Source organism: Ixodes scapularis, unplaced genomic scaffold (genome assembly GCF_016920785.2).
Source record: "Ixodes scapularis isolate PalLabHiFi unplaced genomic scaffold, ASM1692078v2 PGA_scaffold1__304_contigs__length_218370807, whole genome shotgun sequence".
NCBI classification, from domain to species: Eukaryota; Metazoa; Arthropoda; class Arachnida; order Ixodida; family Ixodidae; genus Ixodes; species Ixodes scapularis.
In genome coordinates this window covers 160,486,054-160,499,113 of record NW_024609846.1, presented here as the reverse complement: position 1 = coordinate 160,499,113, position 13,060 = coordinate 160,486,054, and the positions used below count along the sequence as shown (strand labels likewise).

Below are 13,060 nucleotides of genomic sequence, written 5' to 3'. Positions count from 1 at the left end.
AAGCATGGAAAACATTTAAAATAAAATATTTGTACGTTATTATTTAAACTCCAAAACCACTCTAGATAATAATCATATAAAACACTTAAGTAGCCATGAGAGACAATTGTGTTATAAACACACAAAAATAATTAAATGAATATTCTTTTTACTTTTTTGTTTATAAGACTTTTCGTAACTCTAAATCCAACCAATATGCCAGTTAAACTCACTTGATTCAGAGTAAAACAATAGTTAATCAATCGGAATGTTAACTAATTGATTGCCTAGCCTTATTACGAGGTAAAATTATTTAATTTAGCACGTATCAAAAGCCCCTATCTCATTCACAGGCGATAAAACGGGTAGTAAGAAACTTTTGAAGTCCTGATGACCTGTAAAATCTCGAAACTTTAAGACTAAATATAAAGAAGATAATATTGAGTTACCATTCCGGGAATCGTCATTGCCGGAAATTCCTCAAGGACTGTGAGGGCTCCAGCATCGCTGAGGATTCATTCTTGGCAAGACTGAAACGTCCGCATCATGCGGTCTTGTATCAAGTCGACGTTCAGGGGCGCTTTAGTTATCTCTTCGTTCATGAGCAAAACATGACGGCGAGCACTCACGGCGTCTTCACATTTGTGAGTATCAACGAATCCCTAAAACAAAAACAATTTGTTACGTTGATGCGCCGTTTACGCATGTAAGCTGTTTACATAATAGTTGCAGCACTGAATATAGGACCAAGTAAAACAGTTATTTTTATCAAACATACATCCACATTTCTGCAAACACAAAATGCACAAAAAGTTCGCGCCTGTCGATTTCCGCACAACACTCCGAGAGCCAATCGTTGCAACCTGCGAAGTCCTCTCAGCGAATGACGACGACACGGAACATACGTTTAGACCAAGAAATGCAATCTGGGCTGTTACATTAAGCAAAGCAAGCGGGACGTTTTGCATTCCCTGATGTCGCAGACAGCATCTTTGGGTCCAACCAAATGTTCGGAATCCTCATTAGTTGAGCGGTGCCGTAAATTGCAGTTATTGGCTCTCAGGGTGCCATGTCCCTGGCCGGTCAAAAAACAAAAACGGTAACAGCACCTATTCGCTCACGTTTATTGGGGCCATAAATACGGATACATTAGCTAATTAAAGCCCGGTAACATACGTTTTTACATTTACGAAGAGATATCATTGCTCATTTCATTCGCGCTGTAAATTCGAAGTTCTGTTCTTGAGATCTTTCTGGCGGAAAGCTTGAACTCAGTATTTTGTCATATTATATATAGTCAGTATTGTAGTAATGAAATCAGTGTTCGCTTCAAAAACGTTTTTTTCTTGTGTAGTTCAACATACAAGACTGTAAAATAATGTTTCTTTTTTTTTTTTTGCAACGTGCTTGTTTGGACAACTCCAAGTTAAAATAGCATAAAAACAAATTTCAAACGACAAGTAGCTTAATTAATAAGAAGCCGCCCCCTAGTCCTACCTATTCTGCCTATGCATCAAACAATTTCCGGCCATATTGAGCACTACTGTACTTATAGCAATTTTCAAGATAAATTATAAATATTGCCTGATTAGAAGAAGTTTTACCTTGAAATGATGAACAGGCCGATTGCAGTTCGTTTTCAAAAAGCCACCAGCAGACGTCTCCAATCGTCCATGTGCTCACGTCCGCTGACATGTTGCAAGTGATGGCTGAGAGGAAAGGGAGGAAGGTACTTCCTTCTAGAGCTTCAAACCCAAAGGGAGAGGAGGTCAAACATTGTTCCGATCCGCCACTCGTACGAGCGAGTGTGGCACTCCCTCGAGCAACGAAACTAGATCCTGTTGGCTCTAGTGACCTTCAGCGACCCATTCCTGTCCACCGCTGAGCTGACAGCGCGGTGGAAGCTACGTGCTTGCCGGACCAATTAGTCGCCTGGTTTTCATCACCTGACACCTTTCTCTGCGGTTGTGATCACATGGTGCAAGGCAGAAGGTTCACTGGTCAAACGAGCATGACGTTCCCAACGAACTGTCAGCCTAGTGGTGAGCAGATTAGCCCCCGAAACGTCGCTTTTGAACACATTACGGCTTATCTTCTGGGGTGCCGTTGAGCTGCCTGAACCATGGTTCGCTGGCGAAGATAATATGCAGGCAGATGTCATCGCTTTTCCGTCCTTGTCTGCCAGGAAACATGGCGATCACGTCACCAAGCATGTCCGTCAGCCGCCGGTAAAATTGTTGGCAGTTCACTCTCTTGCCAAAAATAAACACAAAATAAACAAGAGCGAAATTCTCGATTCGGCATGACACCTTCTGGCAACGGAAACAATCAACACACTGTGTTGAGCAACGCATGTTGGCCTATTTGGTGGCTGAGCGACTTTTGTGCCGGCAGTACGACAACGCACCTAGATTCGATGATTCAGTGTCCGGTCAGTGACGTGTTTTTTATAGGAATTTATCAAAATAGAGGGCCTGGAAACAAGATTGAATGGTAATCGAGCCTATTTTGGAACTCGAAGGAGAAGTGATAATAAATCAATCAGAGAGAGCGAATTGATGTCGCTGACAAAGAATTTTTCTTCCAATCGGAGCCAGCTCCGAACCGTCGATTGCCATTTCTGAACAAATATTAGCTCAGTTAAGCGCCACGTCACGCAAATGCTGGGCGTGCAGGCGGCGCTTATCCCTTTTACACTAGAAATGGGAATCGAAAACATAGAACCAGCCCAAAAACCGGAAAAATGGCCCCGGACAAAATTGTTCGAATAGTAAACCCGGACAAAATGGTTCAACTAAATTTTTTTCGTATTTTTTCTTGCTCCTTATTTTTATTAGCTTTAATTGGTACAATCCCAACATATAAAAAGATAAATATTCGTATAATGCAATACATTTTTTTTGTGAAATAAACATTTCATTACACAAAGAAACTAGTTGTAAATGTGTGCTACGTTTGGCTTCACTCAAAACGTCTTCTTGTAGCTCTGTGTTCAACAGAGCTACACGAGGGAACTCGTTTAAAGTAAAACATTAAGTTCACAAAATGTAACTGTACCGCATCAATTTAAAGCTTCGAGCGGGAGGTCGGAAAGAGTTGTATCAAACAGTAAAATAGATTGTTGGGCTAGTTGGTTGATCGGCATAATGAAAAAGAGTGCAAAATAAACGGTACAAAGTCGAAGAAAAACACACACGAGACAGGTGCCTGCCCTGTGTGTGTGTTCCTCCAACATTGTCGCGTCTATATTGAGCTTCTTTTTTTTTTTTATAGTCTCTACAAAAGTTGCATTATAAGAGCATTGAATGTACTTAACAAAACTTCAGAGTAGCACCTTATTAAAAGATGAGTGTCTAAAAATCACTTGGGACCATTCTCTCCGGGATTGCACTTGGGACCATTTTGTCCGGGGCCGTTTCGTCCAGGGCCATTTCGTCCGAGGCCATTTGTTCTGCATCCTATCATGCCATATTGCTCGCGAAAACTACGAGAACAGCAACGACCACGTTTCTGTGTTGTTTTTTTTTCCTCATGCCATCCCATTCTCCTAACTCTTGGTGGGCGACCTCAAAGTAGCGAGCGGGGTTCAACGGCGGACGGAGCACTCATTTCTTACACTGCACATAAATTTGAACGGACAACATATCGAAGTTTAGTTTTGCTTCACTCAAAACGCACCTACAGAATATGCCTATGGGATTATTTTGGGGTGTCCTTCTAGACATAACTGCTCCTTGAAATCGAAAAACCACCATTTACAGTCTGATTTATTTTTGAAGATAAAGATGACTGCAACACATCACTTGAACCTTCCGCGCAGCAGGATTTTTGATGCCCCTCGCGGATGGGTCCCAACTCTATTTTTGCGGCTTGACGCGTGCCGCGTAACAATCAGAGGCGCCGCATTGGGAGACGGGTGGTGTCATGACTCATGACCACAAGCTAGGACAACTGCATTCTATACTAAAACAAAAAAAAAACAAAAAAACGTTACTCTGTTCTATTTTTTTTTTTTCATTCATACGCGCAGTTATACGTATATTGTTTAAACACGAAAGCAAGTTAAAAAATAGCTTTTGTTACTAAAAAAACACGACGCCGCTTAATCACCGTATCACTCATTCATCGCAACATGCACTATTTTGTGAGTGTTGCTCATTCATGGAAGTTTTGCACCTTTGAAAATTTGTATGCCTTTTTTGGGGGTTGGGGGGAAATAAACTACACAATCGATTTCCGGAGGTACAGATTTCTTCAGATAAACTTTAATTCAATGACCCGTTTGGTTTATACAAATGAGTACCTATACCCTCCGGGCGGCCACTCCGGCGCCACCGTCGCTTGCGCTCCCCAGCGCCGCCCGTGGTCGACCTAAGAACGATTGGTATGTTCCCATCTGAAAATGGCGGCTCGCACGTGCGATCCGACGGTGCTCTTTTGCGGCTTCAGAAGGATTGACGAGATCGCAGAATATTTCAAAGAAAAGTCACTGAAGTTAGGGGAGCAACTTTATGCGGGCCGTCACGTGTTTGGCGTGAAAGAAGAAGTCCTTCATTCAACAGCTCCCAGCGAAGTTGTAGGGAAATCATAATGCCGCGCGCAGATGAAGTCTGCTGTTTACAACGTCCGGCTTCAGGTGAGCGTGCCACCCGGTTCGGTTTCGCGTACCCCCCCCCCCCCCCCCCCCCCTCCACTCCTCATTTGTTGTTGTTCTGATTTCTCGGTTCAACCGTGCATAACACATCTTTTTTTTTTTCTTTTTTTTTGCTACGGCAGCTTTTAGCGCACCCGAGACTCATCGTAGGCGCGAGCTGCACCTGCAAGGCTGGCGTGCGTGGGTGGTGCAAACATGGAGCAGTGTATCTCTGTCGTCACATTGCATATCTTTGCAGTTGCGTCTCTGTCGTCACATTGCATCTCGCCTTGTACGACGAAGGGAAGATCGTGGGGATGTAAGCGGGGTGCTGAGCGATGGAGCTTTTTTGTTTCCTACGAAGTGGCAGCTGCAAATCCTGGCCTGCCCATTCGCGGGTTCCCAGGAGTCTCCGTCTCCGCTGTACACAAAAATGCAGTGTCTAACTGTGCCAGCGAGAAACAATTCTGTATCATGGAGAGCAAACAAAAACCGAGAAGCGACAAAAAAAAAAAAAAAAAAAAAAGGTTTCCTTACGTTGCGCGCCGCTGGGACCGGACATTTCATCGAACGCCGTTTCGTCGAACGCCGTTTCATCGAAGCCGTTTCATCGAATGCCGTTTCATCGAACGCCGTTTCATCGAACGCCGTTTCATCGAACGCCGTTTCATCGAACGCCGTTTCATCGAAGCCGTTTCATCGAACGCCGTTTTATCGAACGCCGTCTTATCGAACGCCAGGGTGGCATTCCCGCTTCCTGAAGCTGGTCGGAGGTGCCCATCCCGTGTTCTGGAAGTTTTTGACTTGCATTGCCGCAGAACATCATCTGACGGAAGACAAGCAGGAGGCGATGCTGAGTTCCCAAGAGCCTCCTCGCCAGAAGAAGGCCATAGCGGCAAGAAATGAGAAGGTCCGCCTTTTTTATGAGAACCGACGGAGCATGGCTGAGGTGGACTTTTTGAGAGCAATTGCTCATCATTTAAAACGGTGAATGGCTGCCGCACGAACACATGAACCCCCGAAAGTTTTCAAGTAAAATTTGAAGTGACGTACTTACTTTTGACTTCATTGAGTCTTAGAACTAAAAAAAAAACAATGTTTCGTTATAGTTTCATAAATAGCACCTCAGCTTTAGCCACTGCAAGCTTCGGGCAGTAAAAAAGTATCAATAGAAAGACATGAGAGGTTAAGAGGCTCACATGGCTAAGGTTGTTGCGCCTGCGCAAAACCTAAGTCGCCTTCTGGCCTCCATGAGTTGGAGTGCGCTCTTACCGGGAGTGTGACTTTTTATTTATTTGTTACGATACCCTCAAGGCCCATCGGGTAATACAGAGGGGGGAACAGATAAGCACAATATGCAAAACAAACATAAAAAATCGATACAAACATCCTCATGGGTTTCTTGCATCAACATAAATTGTAACAGCTACAAGTTTGGACATTAAAAAACCTGACGGTGAAATGGGTGAATCACATGAAAATGCACTCGATCCGTGCGTAAAAGAGCACCTTTCACACTTTTTGTATAAAAGACATTCGATGAAACGGCCGTCAGCGATTCGATGGAATGGCGTTCGATGAAACGGCGTTCAATGAAACGTCCATTTTTTCGATGAAACGGCGTTCGACGAAACGGCGTTCAATGAAATGTCCGGGAACCGCGCGCCGCACCGCTGCAACCCATTTCCGTCGACGCTCTGCCTCGTACGGCTTTGCTGGAAAGCGGTAAAACTCTACCACTGGGAGCTTCTTAGCTGTGTTTCCGTAGCTGTTGTGGCAGTCGTAAACACAGCAATAAACAGAAGTGCGCTTTTTCGACTGCGTTGTTGCGGACGACATAACGAAAGCAGCCGGGTACGCCTGCACTTTACGCCTGGCAAGCCTAACGCGAAAGCAGTCGGGAAGGGCGGTAACCGCGGTAACATACCAATAGTTTTTATTTCGTCGGACAGATGGCGCCACGGGTTTTTTCAAAACACCAGCGCCCGGAGCGTATAGACCGTTTTATCGTGGGTAGCGCCATTTTGAGAGCGAGAGAGAAAAGGGGAAAGGGCTACCGGCGCTTTCCCCCTTTCTGATTGTGTAGAAAGTGTAAAAGTCCCGGATGAGAGGCTTGGCCGATGTTGGGTGTCTGCTGTGCCCCAACTTCTTTCGAGCTTTCTTTTCTGTTTTAGACTCGCAAACTTAATTAGAACCACGGGCTTCGGTGGCAACAGTCCCCCAGTCATCGGGACACTATTGCTCGGTCATAGGGAGCACGAATAACGACAGAAAGCGTCGAATACCGCCCAAGGACCTCGTAGCTTGCATGGAATTCGGCGAGACACGTGCGGCTGCAATGTTTTGAAGCTCCACCGCTTTCCGCGTGACTGGAAATGATGAACCGTTCATAAATTTTTGCTTGCAATAGGCCCATTTCAACGCAGCCGTTTTTAGTAATGAAGAAGTCAAAGGCATCGAAGCCTGTTTCATCTGTGGTCCGAGGCGAAGATTATCTCGGTTTGATAAATAACACAACGCGACTTGGTAAATAACTACGACATTCCACCTCTCTAAGCTTTCAAGGACTTGACAGCTCGCACGGGCAGCTTTGTTTCCACAGAATGGCGCACCCAATTTCTCGCGTGCAAAGCCTTTCGAGCCTGGTCATTGTGTCCCTCTATCCGGACCTCCTTTTTCCAAAGATCGCTTTATCTCTTTCCTGGCTGCAACAAGAACCCTTTTCGCTCTCTCCAGGCCGGAAACTAGCTCTGCATTTCTTTTTTTACTTTGCGAGGGGTGCTTTTGGTTGAGAAAGCACGCTTCTAAAGGATCTTCCCCGAAATCGGTCCTTGTTTAGCGAAAATAACCCTTTTTTGCTCATTTGGCTCCTTTTTTTCTGAGAGTGTTCGTCGAACGTGTTATCTCGTGGATCTTGCATCCTTCCAGTGTCCATACGTGGCTTGCAGGTGGCGTCAGTCCGCCCTCCTTTCTGGGGGTCAAAAGCGTCTAGTGAACGCAGTGGAAGCTAAGCTCTCACACGCCTTTCCCCCATTGTGTCTCCCATGGCCCCCTTTTGTGGAAAAATTAACGCAGTGGAGGGTACGCTCTCACGTGACCTTTCCCTATTGTGTCTGGCCAAGTAATGTCGGTGCAAGCCATGTATTCAGAGGTTGCTGTGGTTCCTGGAAGACACTGCCAACATCCGTGTCGTCGTACAGGGCTAATGACCTTTCAGAACTGAGATGCGTTCCTTGTTATCTGTTTAGTTTCCATGGGCTTTTGGGCAAACGGACGAAGGGTTTTGTTGGCGGGGGAGTTTTTCGCTGTATATTAAAAGAACCGTTCTGTAAAAAAAATTGCAGACGTGTTTGAGTAAGCGCGTCCGTCCCGCGTCTGCGGGTTTTCTCAACCTGAGACTTGCTTCCCTTCGTCGTCACGCGGAGTAGAAGGCCACCAAGATGGGAAGTGAACGGAAAGGTCAGGATGGGACTACGCTACAGATTTCATGGATGAATCGTCGTTCTGGTTCCGCGTGCCAGTTGTTAATCCGTGCATAAACGTGGAGCTGCCAGAGGGATTTGTGCCTTATGAAAGTATCTATCGGCTGGTCCTCCAAGACGAGAGCTAGCCGAGTGACCTAGAATCAGAGTTTGTTTGTTACCGCCAGTATGCTGTATCTAGTACTGTTGATCCAGTGTTATTTTGGAAACTTAATTTACCTGAGTGGCCACTACTGTCCCAAGCCTCGCTGGACATTTTTTGAGATTTCCTGTGTCCAGCGCAAATGTGGAGCGCGCGTTTTCGAAATTGCGGGTTGTGAACCGCAAGGAACGTGCTGCCATGACGGATGCAAGGCTCTAGAAGAATGCTTGCATCTACTATAATAGCCAAGTGTGAGAAATATATGCTTCCTGGAGAAGTGTATGAAATATGTGAATAAAATTGGACCTCTCTGTCTGTGATCAATCGCATTTTTTCCACCGATAATCACCGATTTTCGCCTCGTCCTGAGACGTTCCACCGAAATACACCGGTGTGTCGAAAATAAATAAACACCGAAAAACATCCGCCGATTTTCCTCACAAATAAACACCGGAAAGTACACACCCTAAGTATAACTAGTTTATGGGATGCGAGTGGCGTCAGGGCATGGGTTCGACACCCTGTTCTGACGCCACGCGACAAAAGCAAGTCTAAGGGGCATGGGTGGAAAACACTTCCTTGGGGACCTCAATCGAAAGCACCTTTCATGAGCACCACGCCACAACCTCCGTCTTCCGTGACGCAGACCATGTACGCCGGAAACGCCGCCGCCGCCCACCTGCGCGGGGTGCAGTCCCTGAGCCGGAGCCCCGCGCTCTCGGGCCGGGCCCTGGTCATTACCGATGACACTCCCGACGACCTGTACGAGCTGGTGCGCCCGTTCTTGGCCAGCCGGGGCTACGGCGTCTCCGCGTTCGCGCTGCCCTACGCCCTCGCCCTGGTTCTCAGCCTGCTCGTCGTGTGCGTCCTGGCGCTGGCACGGACCCTGAACGTCGAGCTACCCTTGCCGGCGCCGACGCCGTCCACCGTGGCCTACCTCTGCCACGGCCCGGTCCTGGACGGCAGAGACGGTCGCCTCGCCCTCGGCTACGAACCCCGGTTCACGCCGGAAGAATCCGTGCGCAGATCCCTGCTTTACTACAGTACCGTCAGTTTGTGAGCATGTGGCCGCGTCTCTCCGTCGTGACCGTATCACATGTACCTTACTTCCACCATAAAAAAAAAAGCTTGATGACCACGACTGGGAAAGATCGTGTTACGGGTGGGCAGTTCTAACGGCGATTCTCACCGCATGTTCTTCAATCCACCTTCGCGGCTTTGTCTTGTAACTGCAAGGCGCCTTGAATATCTAAGTTGTTCTTGAAGCAGCTGGAGATTTTGGTTGGTTCGTTAATGCGTATCGTAGTTAGTACGTATTTTTTCTGTCGTGTAACTGGTGGTTCTAAGATTTTATTTTCGTTCTTTCCAGACATACTGCTAGAGTCATGGTGGCTTGGGACAAGGTTGGTGCGTAAGGGCGTTACAAGGAGAGGGTGTCCCGACTATAAAAATAAATAAAATGGAAGCCATGTTGGCTGTTTGGGAAGATTAATTCTCTCTTGTTTGCTCTGTATATTCATTTGAGTGCCCATTATAGACAGTTTACCCAGCACGACGATTCCACCCAGCACGGCCAGCCACCCAGTTAACCCGATCAGCGTGGTCAGTCAACCATTATGACCAGTTGACTGAACTGTGCATACGGGAGCAATAACCAAGTTTGAAAATGGAACACTGGTATTAGTTTGGTTTGTTTCCCCCTCATACGTTGGTGTGTTATGATTCATAATTAAACCAATTTAAGCCTATGCATTCGTTTTCTAACATCAGCCCTCATAAATCCCGATGTTTTGCTTGGCCTAAAAATAAACATCGATTTCAAAGAAAAATTTTAACCCCCGAAAAATACCCAACGAATATGAAGAACACTAAACCTCGAGAACACGGAACGCTACTTGGGATACAAATAATGGGTAAGGTTAAACTAAATCAACTTGTATATGCAAGTGGACTCTTCGGCTCGTTTTAAATATAAACAAGCCTTGGGTGCTTCCTCGTCAGATCATACAATGATGGTCTAGGACATGTTTTTCATATTTGTGTGAAAATATATCTCACATCGATGTTCTTGGGAGGAGATTTCAGCTATTTTGAACGTTATAGGGAATTGCTTTCCGAAGGGTACAAACTTTTGAAGCTTGAGGCGTGAATATTGCCAAGGTTTGACTCTGGTACATTGCACAGCCATGAATTTACATCGAGCATGCACGTATTGATTTTTTTTTTATGAATGGTTTGCAACATGCATTTAGAATATTAAAAATTAAAATAAAACATCTTTATGCAATAAATGCTAGGAAACACGTCAATGAAACACGTTTTAGTGACACATTCACAAAGATACAGATCACGCTGCCTCTAGCGCGGGAGGCGCGCCTGCCCAAGTCGTTGGCGACTTCCGACCAATAGGAGGTTTTGTTCACTCTGTAACATTGTAGAATATGTTGGAATTGCGTGCAGGGCACGCAATTCCAACCAGTGTTGCGGAATGGGCACCCCCCATTCCATTCCAATTCCATTCCGGGGAATTAGAGTTTGCGATAATTCAATTCCTTTCAACTCCCAGGAATGGGGACACTGGACCCATTCCCACTCCTGGAATGGCTGAATCGTTCCCATTCCATTCCTCTAATTCCTAAACGTAAAAATTGGCTCTTGACAGCTACATTGTGTTCCCGGCATAAGCACCATAAAGCTGACATTATCAAACGCATACACAATTGCAACAAAATGCAAAATGCCTAAAAAAAGCACTGAAAAAAGCACAAAGCGGAGCGCTGGTGGCACAAAGTGTTTGTTTACATTGCACTGCACACATCGAGAAAGCCCCTTGATATGTCGATGCTTGTTTAAAACATCAGTCTTTCGACCACGTGGCTCGCAACAAACAGCAAAATGTAAATCCACTAATTCTTTTTGGCAAACGTTTTGCATTTGTCTTCTAGGTCATACGCGGCCAGCGTGTTTGTTTGATAAGGCCATCAAAATATCCAGTTCGTACGTGGCGCAGAAATAAGCTATATTAAGTACTGTATTCTTCAAGTACCTGCACATCTATACGGCTAGTACGCTGCTGGAAGCGACTCCACGCATGCACAATGGCAGAAACAGATCCTCTGACAAAGTGCAACCTCTACGGCGCAGCACGAGACACCATGTCGCGAAACAGTCTTTCTGCAGGTCTACTCAGTTCGGTCACTTGACAAGAGCGGTGACGACAATTTACTTCACCTTAGGATAGACGGCAACAGACAGCACGAGAGCCATCGAAACCAATGCAGTGCTTTCTGAGTGTCGCGTGACCCTGGGGCGCAGCAACGCACCGTGCGTGTAGTCCCGCTCACGGTGCCGGATTGCCTGGGGTGACTCGTTGCGTCCGCAGCGGTCCATCACAAGGTGAAACAAAGTAGGCAGAGTCTAAAGTCGAAGTAAATGAGCGGGAATCCGCTAGCTTGCCTGTAACCCTAACCCACTTGAATGTAAAACATATAACACAGAAAACAAGCATCGGAACGAAGACCAAGTAAAAGGCGGGCTTACACGTAAAAATGCAGAATAATAAAACAAGTGTCGGAGCAAAGCGCAAGAGGAGAAGAGAGATGTGAATCTCGCTTTGTTTTATTGCCGAAGCAAACCCACAGTTCGCACTTCAAAGGAGTGCGCGCGAATGAACGTGGAAGGCAGCACGTTTGGCCGCCTGCAACGCTCCTCGAACTATACGAAAGCAATAACTGATCACCTTTCGGCGGCGCGCGAGCCAACGAGTTATCAGAGCTCTGCGAGTTATGAGTCGTGCCCCGCTCTCAGATCTCAGTCTGTGCGCGCGTGTATTCTCCGTGCCTTCGTTTCTTTTGCTTGGTGTTTGGTTTCTTGTTTCGCTCGCTCTCGTGTAACGCAAGGAAAGCCCGTCGCCAGCGCGAAAGGCGCCACCGTCACCCCCCCCCCCCCCCCCCCTCCCTCCCTCCCCCCTCTGCTCTTTGCTTTGACGCTTCTTGTTTGTATTGCATTTTTTGCGTATAAGTCTGCTAGAGCTCCACGCGGGTTAGCTGCTTCCCGCCCGCTTATTTTCTTTCTGAGCAACTGGCTCGCTGACTGGCTCAAATTCGCTAACCGTAAACACTAAAAAAAAAAAAAAAAATAAAAAAAAAAATAGAAGATTTGGGTTCCATTCCATTCCCATTCCATTCCGGGCAAAAAAGCATCTAATTTCATTCCCATTCCATTCCCCTCAACGCTGCCGCCATTCCCTTCCCATTCCATTTCCGGGGTCGCGAAAATTCGGAATGATTCCGGAATCATTCCCACTCCGGAGTGGCAACTCCGCAACACTGATTCCAGCAGACCCCTTTAAAAACTGAAGGCGTTGTGGCCCACGCACCGTGCCGAAACCCACGGCACTTGCTCCACTTTATTGCTGCATCCGTCGCCTCGCAGAAAGATTTTGCCAATAAAAACTGCGGCGCTAACACTTCGCTTGTCGCAGCAAAACACTGAAATGTCGTCCGCATAGCTCATGACTTTGATCTCAGCATATTCCAGCCGGAATTCCTGACATTGCGCTACTCTGCGCTACTCTGCTCCGTAGGAGCCAGGGGCGGATCCAGACCTCCATTTTGGGGGGGGGGGCGGTTCCTCGGCGTAAAACGGGGGGGGGGGGGGGGGGGGGGGGGGGGGGGGGTGTTTATATTTTTTTGTGGAGTCATCGTTTTTACTAAACTCTGATAACATAATATAGATCTTGAGAGCTTTTGTATCGGTTTTACCTGTAGGGGATGAACTCTGAACTTTCTGTGGCTATGCACACCAAGGCACACGCTCCCGTAC

The 13,060-nt window shown here is 46.6% G+C and overlaps 1 protein-coding gene across 1 annotated transcript in view; it reads left to right on the top strand.

The window, feature by feature from the left end:
• The window catches only part of LOC115332642 (3 beta-hydroxysteroid dehydrogenase/Delta 5-->4-isomerase type 3-like), a 60,495-nt gene extending 51,199 nt beyond the window's left edge, over positions 1 to 9,296 (top strand). The window contains exon 4 of the mRNA XM_042290982.1: positions 8,883 to 9,296. Coding sequence (XP_042146916.1) covers positions 8,883 to 9,296 — 414 coding nt within the window. The remainder of the gene's footprint in view (positions 1 to 8,882) is intronic.
• Positions 9,297 to 13,060: the final 3,764 nt, after the last annotated feature.